The sequence below is a fragment of the Numenius arquata genome, chromosome 7, assembly GCF_964106895.1.
Source record: "Numenius arquata chromosome 7, bNumArq3.hap1.1, whole genome shotgun sequence".
Lineage (NCBI taxonomy): Eukaryota > Metazoa > Chordata > Aves > Charadriiformes > Scolopacidae > Numenius > Numenius arquata.
The window spans coordinates 3,008,599-3,022,109 of NC_133582.1; the positions used below are offsets into that span (position 1 = coordinate 3,008,599).

Here is a 13,511-nt window from a genome sequence, read left to right on the forward strand (position 1 = left end):
CTCCAGGCTGAACAACCCTCAATCTCGATTTCTAAAGAAAATGTAATGAAGCTATGAGCAAGAGTGTTAGGAAAAAAGACCTTGGACAAGCAAAACGATTAAAAAGAAGACAGGCTCAAAGATTTGAGGTTGGACGTGCAGTTGAGAGGGGGTTCGAGAGACAGAAGGAACAGGCAATGCCTGCAGGCCTCTCTATTAGTTCTTTTTATCCTTCTGGGTCATCCACTGGTATAGAATTTGAACATTTCAGACATTAGTTCAGTACTTCTCAGTGCTGGGATGGCAATACGAAAACCACCGTGGAAGAAACGAAAAACTTCAGTTTCCACCACGGCTGTGACGGAGCTGAGGGAGAGGTGAGGCCTAGCCTCACCTAGCACTCCCTCATACACCCAGTCCCCGGTGCACCGTTACCAGCAGCATCGACGGGGTGGGGGGGGGGAAAAGCACCCACTAACCCGGCCTGGGCAGACACCCGCAGAGCCACCCCGAGCCCTGAGGCAACCACCGCCCCTCACGGCCGAGGCCCGTGCTCGTCCGTTACCCCAGGCCCTAACTGCGCCCTCCCCTCACCGTTACCGCGCATGCGCAGTAACCCCTCCCTCGCCCCTCCCACCCCTCCACCCACCTCAGGGCGGCTTCTGATTGGCCCGCCCTCCACCGGCTGCCGGCCACTCAGGAAGCCAGCCGGGGACCCCGCCTCTTTAGAACGCGCGCCGGCCGCCGCGGCCCCCTGACAGCGGCGGCGATGGCGGCGGCGGCGGCGGCGGGGCTGGCGCTGCGCCGGGCGCTGGCCTCCGGGACAGCGGCGGTTCGCCGCCGTGGCGGGGGTTGTTTCTGGAGCCGCCTGCCCCCCGCCTCGCCCCTGCCGGCCGCGCCGCGTCGGTCCGCGGCCCACTTCGCTTTCCAACCGGACCCGGCGCCCAGCGCGTACGGTGAGAGCGGGGCCGGGCCGGGCCGGGGTCCACCCCACCTCGCTCTGCTGCCGGGTCCGCCCCGCCGCCTGCTCGGGGGGAGGCCCCCGCCCGGCTGAGGTGGGAGGGAGGAAGGGAGAAGGGTGGGTACTCGCCGCCTCCGCCCCCTCGGGCCGCCCTGTCCCACCGAGGCGCCGGCGGCGGGGCCGGGGCGTCCCCGGCGGGGCAGCCAGCGCTGGGGGCGAGACCCGGGGCGGCGGCTGCGGCCTCCGCCTGGGCGCGTTTTCCCCGTTGTGTCCGCGGCGCTTCCACCCGCGTTTTTTTCCGCGGAAGACTTGGGCTGTGGGGGGTGAAGGCCCCCTTGGGCCGCGGGCGGGGGCGCTTCAGGCCTCCGGCGCCTCGCTCGGGGCGGGGAGGGGGGGGCAGGGCAGGTTGGTGAAGTGTTTTTGGGAGGTCAGCGCAATAGTTGCGATGGGCTCACCCATCATCTGCTCAGACCTGCAAGCCCTTCCCCCGCCCCTCTCCTCTTTGGGCGGTAAAGCCTCTGGCAGTAACTTCTAGCAGTGACTTAATGGCTTGCATCCAGCCCCTTTTCCCTGGAGAAGAGAAGGCTCCGGGGAGACCTTATAGCAGCCCTCCAGTATCTGAAGGCAGCCTACAGGAGAGGTGGGGAGGGACTCTTTGTCAGGAGATGTAGTGACAGGACAAGGGGTAATGGTTTTAAATTGGAAGAGGGGAGATTTAGATTGGATACCAGGAAGAAATTCTTTGCTGTGAGGGTGGTGAGACCCTGGCCCAGGTTGCCCAGAGAAGCTGTGGCTGCCCCATCCCTGGAGGGGTTCAAGGCCAGGCTGGATGGGGCTTGGAGCAACCTGGTCTGGTGGGAGGTGTCCCTGCCCAGGGCAGGGGGTGGGACTGGATGATCTTTAAGGTCCCTTCCGACCCAAACCATTCTATGATTCTATTTGTTTATTGCCCGCTGAAGCCGTGAACGTGGTAATAAACCTGTGATTAATAAAAAGTACTGTCTGGTGAAAGGTTTGAGCTAGTCCCTGTGATGACACGACAGAGAGTAAACACACAGCAGTTGGAAATGAACAGCTCGGGGTGAAAGTTGATGTTTTGACTTTATTTCTGAAATGACTAGTGCGGAGTCCTCCTGGAAGAAGCCTGCCAGGTACAGAGTAGCTGTTTCTCTCATGTGAACCAAGCTGTCTACTGGAAAGGTGTTGCTTAGTTGGATACCTTGGTGTTCCTGCTTCGTCATCAAATCTGAGGAAACTCTCGTCCATTTCTGTTAGTCGTGGGAAGGTACAGGCATCCAAGTTGCGGAGTGAAGCCCTGGTGCTGCACGTCTCTGCTTGAGATCACGGTCAAGAAGCTTTAGCTCTAGGGGCAGACCAGTTTTTTTTTTTGTTGGTGTTTGTTTTGTTTTTTTTTTTTTTTTTTTGCCATTTATTAACACAAAACAACTTCCCTTTAATTTAAAACACACTTCTGAATTCTGTGAAAAATAGCGAAAGTGAAATAAACTAATGCCCATACTGATCTTGTTATGATAATGCCTCTCCAACCCCACGGTTCGCATCTGAAGGGCACTATTCATTTCTCCTTCCCCTCGAGGGCTGATCCAGAGTCCATTGTTATAAACAAGGGCAGCAGGTCAGAACAGTCAGTGTGAGGAGTTTCTGACGGTTGCTTAAATAATAGACATTTATTTATACCGAAAGAATTGTATCCTGTGGAAAAGATAACGTAAACACTAATGTGGGTGAGTTGGGAAAGAGAGAAACAACTGCTGTTCCCTGGCTTTCCTTCCCTTAAATTTGTAAATGTTGATTATTTGTAGCTTTTGTATAATTTGAACGGTTCCCATAGCTGTGCTGCCAAGCACAGGAATGTGTAGGAATGCAGCTACTCAGCTCTGGTGTGGCATGACATGAGTCTTTAATAAAAAAAATGCTAATTTTAATTAATAATTTAGGAGGAAGGGAGGCTGAAAGGTTGTTGAGAGATACTGTAGCTACTGGAAACAGACTGTAGTTTTCCTTTCTGATTTCTAACACCTGTTCTCATGTGTATCTGGGATCTTTACCTTACCATCACCTTTTTTTTTAATTTTTTTTTTTTTTTTTTACATGCTGTGTGGGTAGGTCGTATTCTCCTGGGCTGTGGCTCCTAGTCATGACTTAAAAGAGGGGCTTTGCTGGTTATAGAGCTACCAAATGCCAGCCAGTCAATTTCTGATTCACTCAGGTTCTAATAAGGCATTATATTATTTGCTTGGAGAATCTGACGTGGTGACAGTAGTGGGGAGTGGGCTGTTGTTTTGTTTCATCTTTGCTTTCAGGCCTGTTTGATTTTCCTTGCAGCGTTGGAGTGAAGAAGGGCACTCAAGTAGCCTTTCTTGGTTTTGAAGGTTTTTTTTCAATCCACGCTGCAGAAGACTTTAATACACCGATCTGGTGCATTTCCTTTACCCATTTTAAGTATAAATGTTCAGCATCAAGTTTTCTTTCCTTGGAGTGTGGATTTGATGTTTCTGACACTTTCTAACTGCGGTCCAGAGAGCAGGCCAGTGGTCTAGGAAGCTTGTGATAATAATAGATATTTGTAAATAGAAAAGGCTGGAGCTTTAAAAAAAATAACTAAAGAACAATGAAGTAAGCTTAATGAGATCTGGTGAACCTTAACAGAAAGGATCTAAATCTTCGAAAACCTGTTGTATTAGTCATTGTCCTAGTGTTTGACTAAGCGTTGCAAAGCTGTGTTTGCTCTAGATAAGACATAGTTTTGGAAAACTGGTTAAATGCAGGGTCGTAGAGTTGTAGTCCTTGGGATTGCAAAGTATAGCGTGCCCAGTCCCATCTTTCCCATAATTTCAGTTTACTCAGCAAATGAGTCGCAGGGACTCCTAGTAGGGATCTTGTTTATGACTGTTAACTAGGCTTTCAGTCAAGTTTTGCACCAGTGTTTTCTGATGCACTTTGTGTTTTGAACCAAATTAAATGGCTAAATAATCTCTTTCACACAGGGCAAACTCAGAAGATGAATCTCTTCCAATCCATAACAAGTGCCTTGGACAACGCTTTAGCCAAAGATCCGACTGCAGGTATAATATACTTGTGTTTTGCTTTGTATAAATTGCATTCTGTTTTGTCTGTTTGTGTACAATATTAAAAGCCTTTCTTGTGCCCCTTAAAAGTTTTCTAATAGGTTATTTCTACACTTTGATCTCAAACAAAATTTAAAAATGTGTTGAATTAACAGTCTTCTGTATTAACTGGGTGTGATTCGCTTGAAAGTTGGGACAGAAAGATACATTGCTTTATGTGCTTCTGGTATTACTGATGTGACCTGTACTTAGGGGCATCTTGAATCCCACCAGTAAGTAAAGGAGCTTTTAAAATTTAAATCTTAGTTTTCAATTCCTTCAACTCTCTATGCTCAAAAAACCGGTATTTTTCAGAAACTGTCTATTCCTTATTCTGTCCATTCTCTCCTTCCCTACCCTCCAAAATTCCTTGCCAGCTTTACTGATAACAGTTCATCATTGTGCATAGACAATGTAAGATTTTCTAGGCTTTTGTGGTCTGGATAACCTATAACTTGGAAGAAGCTATTTCATCATAGCTTGATTTAAAAGGGTTGTCCTAAACTCTTTTTGCACAAAACTGTGTACTCCACTTGGAATTCTTATACATAACAGAAGGTCTGTTGCTTCTGTTGTCATAACAAAGGCGTGATGATGACCAGGTATCTAAAAAAGATGTTTAATGTCATTAGCACAGCTGCAAAAGCTGTATGATCTTGTGTAAATTTGGGGTTTTATTTGTAGTGTGTTAGTTAACTCTTTTTGACACTTCTCGAACCACTGCTCAACTTGATGTCTGACTAAATTGTCTGATCTGTTCGGACAAATTCCATGTTGTCTGTCTTGTATTATGCCTGTGTACGTTCCCTCTCAATCTACACCTGTGTTATAATCACCTTTATTAAATTAAGCTTGGACAACTGAGGGTAAATTAGTGCCAAGAACACATTTTAGTACCGTTTCTGTAGAACCAGCCGTGTCAAAGTAAGTAAAACGTTAGTCCGGCAGGAAATTAAACTCATCTTCGGCTTTTTAGTCGCTCTAAGGTTGCAGTCTTGCTCCTCGGCTTTGCAGGGCTGGATCTTTGCAAGACCATGTTGGAGTTCTACAATCCAGATAAGAGTTGTCGGTATCGCCCTACTTACTGAATTAATTAGTACTTGCAATAGAAAGCATCTCCTTCCTATTATTTTAGTTGCATGGGAACTGAGCAATCGTTGTTTAAGTAGTAGAAATCCTCATACTTGTGCTGATGAGGATTAGAATTGATCTAGGAAAATATTATCACTGGCTGAACAGAATGAATAAATCCACGCAAGTTTGCTGATACCAACATTAAATGGGATTTTTTTTTTTTTGCTTCTTTAATGCCAGCTGGCTCAAAAGGGAGTAGCCATATGGTAATGGAAGGGCCATACAAAGATTTTAAGTACATAAAAAAGGCAAACAAATCAATATTAAAAATGAATTAGAGGGATGATCTGGGGACATACTTCAATCAAACTCCATGACTGCGTTGGTTTTACATCATTATACAAGTTAGTTTTAAGTGGTGTCATTAATACGATTGTGAGAAGTGTGGTAATCCCTTTTGGTACTTCCAATCAGAAACATATTGCATTTAAATAAAAATAATATTTGAAAGGCGAAGAGGCTAAGTCATTATTTTGCATCCTTTAGAATATGGAGAGTATTGAGGAATTTGGGAATTCTCAGAACTGACCCCATTTCATGTAAGCTGCTGGTGGTGATACTGCTGCACATCTCTTACATGCTTAAAAGAGTTAAAATGAGCAATACTTATTTCTGTGAACTAAATAAAACTTTTAAAGAAAACTAGACATCATCATTCCATATATTCAAAGAAAAAAACCCAACCTCCCAGATTAGTTGATATGAAGCTAAATGTTAAAGGCAATTACTTTTAGTGAGAAAACTTTATTGGCTATGTCACCCACACTGTAAGAATAGAAGTGTTAAAAACCGAGAGTTGTCCTCTCGGTTGTGTTATTAGACATCCATCTTTTCTGTAGAGGGGTTCCTCTGGAGTTACCCTTCAGGGATCTGGCAAGTATGTTTGGAGAAGGTTTGAAATTTCACGTTTTCACTGAATTTTCACTGAATTTTTAGAGTTGGAAGGGACCATAAAGATCATCTAGTCCAACTCCCCTGCCGAAGCAGGATTGCCCAGAGCATGTCAGAGCATGTTACTCAGGAGCATCCAGGCGGGTCTTGAAAATCTCCAAAGAAGGGGACTCCACGACCTCCCTGGGCAGCCTCTTCCAGGGCTCTGGCACCCTCACCGTAAAGAAGTTTCTTCTCATATTTGAGTGAAACCTCCTATGTTCCAGCTTGTGCCCGTTGCCCCTCGTCCTCTCACTGGCAACCACTGAAAAGAGTCTGGCTCCCTCCTCCTTCAACCCACCCTTGAGATACTTATAAGCATTGATAAGGTCTCCCCTCAGCCTTCTCTTCTCCAGGCTAAAGAGTCCCAGCTCTCTCAGCCTTTCTTCATAAGGAAGATGCTCCAATCCTTGAATCCTCCTCGTTGCCCTTCGCTGGACTCTTTCCAGTAGTTCCCTATCCCTCTTGAATTGGGGAGCCCAGAACTGGATGCAGTATTCCAGTTGTGGCCTCACCAGTGCAGAGTAGAGGGGGAGAATAACTTCCCTCCACCTACTGGCCACACTCTTCCCTAGGCAGCCCAGGATTCCATTGGCCTTCCTGGCCACAAGAGCACACTGCTTGCTCATTGTCATTTTGCTGTCTACCAGGACCCCCAGATCTTTCTCTTCAGAACTTGACTCCAGCAGGTCCACACCTAACCTGTATTGGTGCCTGACATTCTTCTTCCCCAGGTGCAGGACCCTACGCTTTTCCCTGTTGAACCTCATGAGGTTCTTCCTTGCCCAGCTCTCCAGCCTGTCCAGGTCTCGCTGGATGGCAGCACGGCCCTCCGGGGTGTCAGCCACCCCTCCCAGTTTGGTATCATCAGCAAACTTGCTGAGGATACAACTCGGTCCCCTCGTCCAGGTCGCTGATGAATATGTTGAACAGGACTGGACCAAGTATTGACCCCTGGGGGACACCACTGGTTACAGACCTCCAGCTTGAACCTGCTCCATTAATCATTACCCTTTGGGTCCTGTCACACAGCCAGTTCCCAATCCACCTCACTGTCCCCTCATCCAGCCCACACTTCCTTAGTTTCCCAATGAGGATGCTATGGGAGACTGTGTCAAAAGCCTTGCTGAAGTCAAGGTAGATGACATCTGCTGGATGACGTTGGATGGGTATTTTGAAGAAAACTTCAATTTGATGTTTTTCAAAACACTACATTTACTGAAATCTGTGGATGAAGAATGCAAATGATTACCAGTGGAAGCAGAACATGTAACTTCAATGACTTTTTTTTTTTTTTTTTTTTTAGTGATTGAATTTAATTGTCTTGAAATTGCTTTTATTAATTTAGATATTATAGAATATTAAAGAAAAATAAACGGATGGCTTGATGAAAGCGTAGCTGAATCAGTTTCATGAATTCTCTTTTTAATCATAGTTGTGTTGCTGTGCTGATTCCTTATTAACCCGAGGTCTTTATTTGTTAGACTGTGCATGAGAAACGCTTAGTAAAATGAAATGTTAGTGCTAGGTGCTACTTATGGCAGTGTCTCATATAAAAACCTTTGAATAATGCTCCTTGAAAATAAGATGAATTGGAGTAACGTTAGCTGCCTCTGCTATTCTTATTTTTCAGTAATATTTGGTGAAGATGTGGCCTTTGGTGGAGTCTTCAGGTGCACAGTTGGCTTGCGAGACAAATATGGTAAGTTAACTTTTAACTGACGTTATTTTCATGTGAGCGTCTCTGCTCTTTTGTGCCCCTCCGTGGTTTGTGGGAGAAGAAAAGAACATGTGGGAGAGAAGCCTTGTAAATGGACTCCTGTTTTCCTCTCTGTCCTTGGAAATAGAAAAAAGTTTTGAATGTGTTACCATTTATTTAAGCTTTCAAAGCTTTCATAACCTGCTGATGTAATTTCAGGAGTCTTTTATTTCGTTGACTAACCTTATCAATATAACTTCATTTTTTTTTTTAAACTGCAGTTGGACCAGATTCAGCATCGTGGCCCCGTTTAATTATTGTTATCAAATTAAAGCCTCTTAGGCTCTTAGGTCCATGTGAGAAGTGAACTGAAGATGTTTATAGTGATTGAGAGAGAAAGGGGTGGAGAAGGTATGACAGGAAAAATAAGTAAGAGTTCTTTACACTGTTGATGAGGTGCCCATAAGTAAAGGAACATTGCCATATCTGAAATACAATTTTTGGACAGAGAGAAATCTGAAGATAAGGTGGATTTGGAGTCATTCGCACAATGATAGTTCAACTTTGTAGGGCAGATAAGATGACACAGGTAGCTTGGCTTCTTTCTTCACTAACAGCGAAATCCTATAGAAAACAGGCAGTGGCTGAAGAGCGAATAGCAAAGATGAACTAGAGGATGTACTGAAAATATAGTTATAATGCTGAGGAGAACCAGGAAAGGCTGAGAACACAGAAATTGAGGGAATCCAGAATTTTGAGAGGGGTGGCTGTCTATTAGTGGTGTCCTAGTGGTTAGGTAAGTTCTGGATGCAGTGCTTGTTTATGCAAAAGCTAGAGTCCCTGTAAAATAAGGAGGAATTCTGGACAGAACTGATGAATGAGCAATCTCACGGATCTTACCTCATGGACCATTACATTCGCTTAATGGCTCTTCTTTCACCATTACCCTCCTGCATTTACCATCAACATGTCATTCTGCCCCTCTACTCTGCACTGGTGAGGCCACAACTGGAATACTGCATCCAGTTCTGGGCTCCCCAATTCAAGAGGGATAGGGAACTACTGGAAAGAGTCCAGCGAAGGGCAACAAAGATGATTAAGGAATTGGAGCATCTCCCTTATGAAGAAAGGCTGAGAGAGCTGGGACTCTTTAGCCTGGAGAAGAGAAGGCTGAGGGGAGACCTTATCAATGCTTATAAGTATCTCAAGGGTGGGTTGAAGGAGGAGGGAGCCAGACTCTTTTCAGTGGTTGCCAGTGAGAGGACGAGGGGCAACGGGCACAAGTTGGAACATAGAAGGTTCCACTCGAATATGAGAAAGAATTTCTTTACGGTGAGGGTGCCAGAGCCCTGGAACAGGCTGCCCAGGGAGGGTGTGGAGTCCCCTTCTTTGGAGATTTTCAAGACCCGCCTGGATGCAGTCCTGAGTAGCATTCTCTAAGCAATCCTGCTTCGGCAGGGGAGTTGGACTAGATGATCTTTATGGTCCCTTCCAACTCTAAAAAATTCAGTGAAATTCAGTGAAATAATAATAGGAGATACAAGTGATATAGTATGAGGTTTTTTTCTGTATGTTGATGTAAAATATGAAGGAATTAATGTTGTTTTCTCCTCTCCTGGAAGAAGGAGGTCTTTTTTCTTTTTTGGTTTTGTTTTTTGTTTTCTGTATATAATCAAAATCGCTAGGTGGCAGTCTATGCCTGTAAGTAGTTATTTTGATACAAATTGATAGTTCCTTTTTAAGAACTTTTATAGAGGTCAAGGTCTAAGTATCACCTAACAGTATAGTAGAGAGAATTTAGTATATTAATACTCAGTGGTAGTACTATACAGGTGTTGGTTCCTATCCAGACTGTTACTGAAGTCTCTCTGGAGAGAAGGAGAAGAGATTTGCTTTTAGAATAAATCTGTCATCAAATCTAAAACCTTTTTTTTGCCAGGAAAGCCATTTAAGCCTGAGTGTAGAGTAATGTTGTGATATAACCACAGCTAAAGGCTTATGTAAAAGAAGTCAAACTCATTGACTTTGTAAGGAAATAAATCCTAATTTTTGATCAGTTGAATTTTTTTACGTGCTACAAAGAATTTTGTTTGAAAATGTTTAATTGAGGAATCCTATGTAAACAAGTCAGTATGTGGAAGTTTCTTTTCTATGATAGCTGTGGCTTAGGGTAGTATGTTTGTTCCTGTTTGTCTTATCTCAACATCTGAAATCGATGATGCCAGTTTTCTGGCATCGCTTCTATTGGTGTTAGTATGTTTTGCATGAACTGAATGCTTAGAAATCTATTGCTGTATAATCCTCTGCCCTAAAAATGAGTAGATTCCCTGAAATTTTAATGTGGAGAGTTCCTTTTGGATAAGGGAAGGGAAATAAATCTTGTACAGTTTTTTTCCTTTGTCCCCTCCCTCTGGTCTTGCACACTGGAAGGTATACTCTTGTTTTATTTCTTGTCTCCTTCCCCATCACCCCCTGCCAGGTTTTTGATCGTTACTATTTTTTAATTTATTTATTAATGAATTTATTTTTTCTTTTAAAAAGAGAATTACATTATTTTGGTCTTTTTCATTCAGACAGCATTTTCTTCGATAGCTGTGACTTTGTCTTTGAGGCTGCAGATAGATTTGAAACAGCGATCTTGGAATGTGAATACGTGTGTCCTATTGCTCTGCCTGAAGTGTGAAATAGAAGTTGCAGCCTGGAAAGATCAGTATCATCCACCTGACAAAAATACAGAGGAGATCAGAGGTAGGGGTTAGATGACAGGAGGTAAAGAAATGGGAGGAAAAAGCAGAGGATAAGGTAAAAATGGAGAAAGCGGATAAAAGATGAAGAAACAAGAATAGCAGAAATGGTGATTGACAAGGAAGGCTCCTCAGACGAATGCCAGAACAGGTTGGTTTTTTTTTTTGGTAACATCAGAAAAAAAGATCCATCTAGCCTACTGTGGCCAAAAATGACAACTTCGAGATTATATAAATGGGGAGGTGAAGTATATATAATACTTTTCTTGAGTACTCGTGCTGCATCTCCTCCGAACACTTAAAGCTTGAAGGCTTCCTTGTCTAGAAGTGCCTCTGTGTAGTCATCAGCCTCAGAAGAGATTTGTCTTTAATACCACTCTGGTCTACACTTAAAGGAGGGCTCTAATGTACACTTACTGCCATGTCAAAAGTCTGTCCTTAGCAAGGGTAAGGATCAAGAGCCTTCTGATTATTTCAAAGCCTGATCTGCTGAGAATGTGGAGTAGGATCAGCCCTTGCTCAGAGCTCTGAGAATCCAAGAGAAGTAAGATTGTCTCTTAGCAGGTCTTTCCCCACAGCAGTGCTTTGGGGAGAATGAGTTATTTTTGGTTTATGTGTTTGCTTTTAGAGATGAGATTTGGGTAGGTGGTAGAGACCAAACCCAGAAGAGTTGGAAGAATTAAAAAAAATAGGAATCTTAGATTGAGATATTGCCTGTTTGTTGTCATCTCAAAAAAATACTATACATCTTTAGTAATTCCTGTCTCTGTGCTAACAAATATTTATGTCCAGGCTTTCCAGTACTACAGCTGTCTGTAGGTCTTCTCAGTTACATGCAGATGTCTCACAGATGCGCATATTTATATGTATGCACTTGGGTAATATGTTTTGGTGAAGTTATGTTTTACTCAGAAGCTGGGATGTTATTATGTTTGTCAAAAAGTTTGCCCTGTAGAGAGGAATGTTGACCTGGTAAGGAAACATGAAAGACCAGAATTTAGTTTTTCTTATTGCTAAGATTTCATGCAGGTGAGGATGGCCGGGGAACAAGCAGTTTCCCTTTAGAACAGGAGTAGTGTTTGAGCCTTATAATGTTACTATTCCTGTTAATACTATGTTCTGGAGTGGTTTCCTGCCTTTACTGGCAGCGTGGTGTTGACTGTCAGTTTGTGACACGCTTTAGTCCCTAAGTCCTTACTGTCCTACCGCTGAGCAGCCAGGAATTGCTTCTTTTCCGGGTAGATGCTTGATAAAATGAAGCTCAGTAAGAACAACTGTGTGTCACGCCTGTATGTAGGATAAAATAAAATCAATCTCGGATCATTTCCTTTCAGGTCATTCCGAATTACATGCATGACTAAATACATTCATACATGCAGATAGCAGTAAATAAGGAATAAGCAACTTCCAGTTTTTTTCCTCCTTACTCATTTCGTCATGTAACTTGAAATTTAATTCTTTTCTTTCCCTATTCTGTTCAAATATATAGGCCTATTTTATAAATAATCCTTCCTATGTTTAATTGTTTCGATGCAGCTAAAAGCCTCAATAAAGTTGGTAGGATTTTTTTTTTTTCTTCCAAACCATATTTAAAAAAAAAAAAAGTGTGAAGTGGATGGGGAACAGATTTTAAACGGTAATTAGTGCCTGTTCAATCAGTTCAGGATGTTTTCTTGCAAATTGGAAGAAGAAAAGGAAAATCGAGATAAGGAGTAACACTTGTATTGAATCCTGTGGGGGCGGGGGGAGTTGAATCAAAGATTTCCCTTGTGGAAAATTTCAAACACATCAAAAAGCAAGTGGCTGAACTGCATATGGAACCGCAGTTATAGCAAGAAAATAACATCCTGATGTCAGGATGACCTAGCCACATTAGCAATCAGCTGGATGCTTTAAAAATGATTTTATTTATCACTTCCATATTTGTTTTCCCCTACTTTCTGCCTGCCTTACAGAACGAGATCCCTGAAGCGCAGGGTATGTTTTGGGACGGATCTGCTGGCAAAGGCCGTTCTTAGCCTTCAGTGATGGAGATTCCCTGGCTTCCCTAGTCCCAGTGCAGCATTATTCTGGTTTGAAGCTTTTTCATATTGACCAATGTTCTCTGGACTCTGGTCGAACTACTGAAGGGTATGGGCCATCCAAAACTGAATACATTACTCTGGTTCTTACTAAAACCCTGTTTCTTACAGCTTTCTGTTGCTACATCTCATGATAATGCGAGCTTGTCTTGCAGCAATAATGTTTATTTCCAGTGTCTGATCCGCTGTAATCCCTGGTTGTTATTCTGTAGACCTTGTGTCTAAGCTGTAAACACCTGCGGTGAGTTTTCAGAGAACACTTCATTCTCGGTTTTTTTTATAGTCCAGTAAAATAATTTAGGAGTTTTTGTTTATTTGGCCGGTGGATGACTGTACCTAACCGTGCCCAAGGGACGCCAGCCTCTCTAAAGTTGTGGTGGTCGTTCTTTGGAGAAAAGTATCTACTTGAATGTGACATTTTTTTATGAGCTTGAGCCATAGGAAACTCCTGAAGAAGAGTTCTGTGTTGAAATGAAATGCCTATGGGGGAAGACATGGGTGAGGAGATAAGGTCATCCCCAGGTTGTTATGGTATTTGGTGAAGTTTCTTGGCTAAGAATTGGATATCCATAAAATACTTTAAAAATATTTATATTGTAAATCTGTTTGTTTGTTAGTGATTTCAGGAAATTGCTTATTGCGGAGACTTCACAGAACATTATTGGGGAGGAGGCAGAGATCTGTCAGTGGAGGTTCTGGGTCTGTTCTCATGGTGCCAAGCGTTACAGTGCCAGGGCAAGAAGTATAAGAAGACAACTGGGATAGACCGGTTGGGGCCTGTAATGCCGTGTGTTAAGATTGTGTGTTCTGCCTCCCAGAAGCTGCTAGTGGTTGGGTATTACTTCCATAGGTGGG

The 13,511-nt window shown here is 43.5% G+C and overlaps 1 protein-coding gene across 1 annotated transcript in view; it reads left to right on the top strand.

The window, feature by feature from the left end:
• Positions 1-728: 728 nt before the first annotated feature.
• BCKDHB (branched chain keto acid dehydrogenase E1 subunit beta) overlaps positions 729-13,511 on the top strand; it is a 114,657-nt gene continuing 101,874 nt past the window's right edge. The window contains exons 1-3 of the mRNA XM_074150313.1: positions 729-935; positions 3,949-4,026; positions 7,766-7,834. Coding sequence (XP_074006414.1) covers positions 749-935; positions 3,949-4,026; positions 7,766-7,834 — 334 coding nt within the window. The 5' untranslated portion in view covers positions 729-748. The remainder of the gene's footprint in view (positions 936-3,948; positions 4,027-7,765; positions 7,835-13,511) is intronic.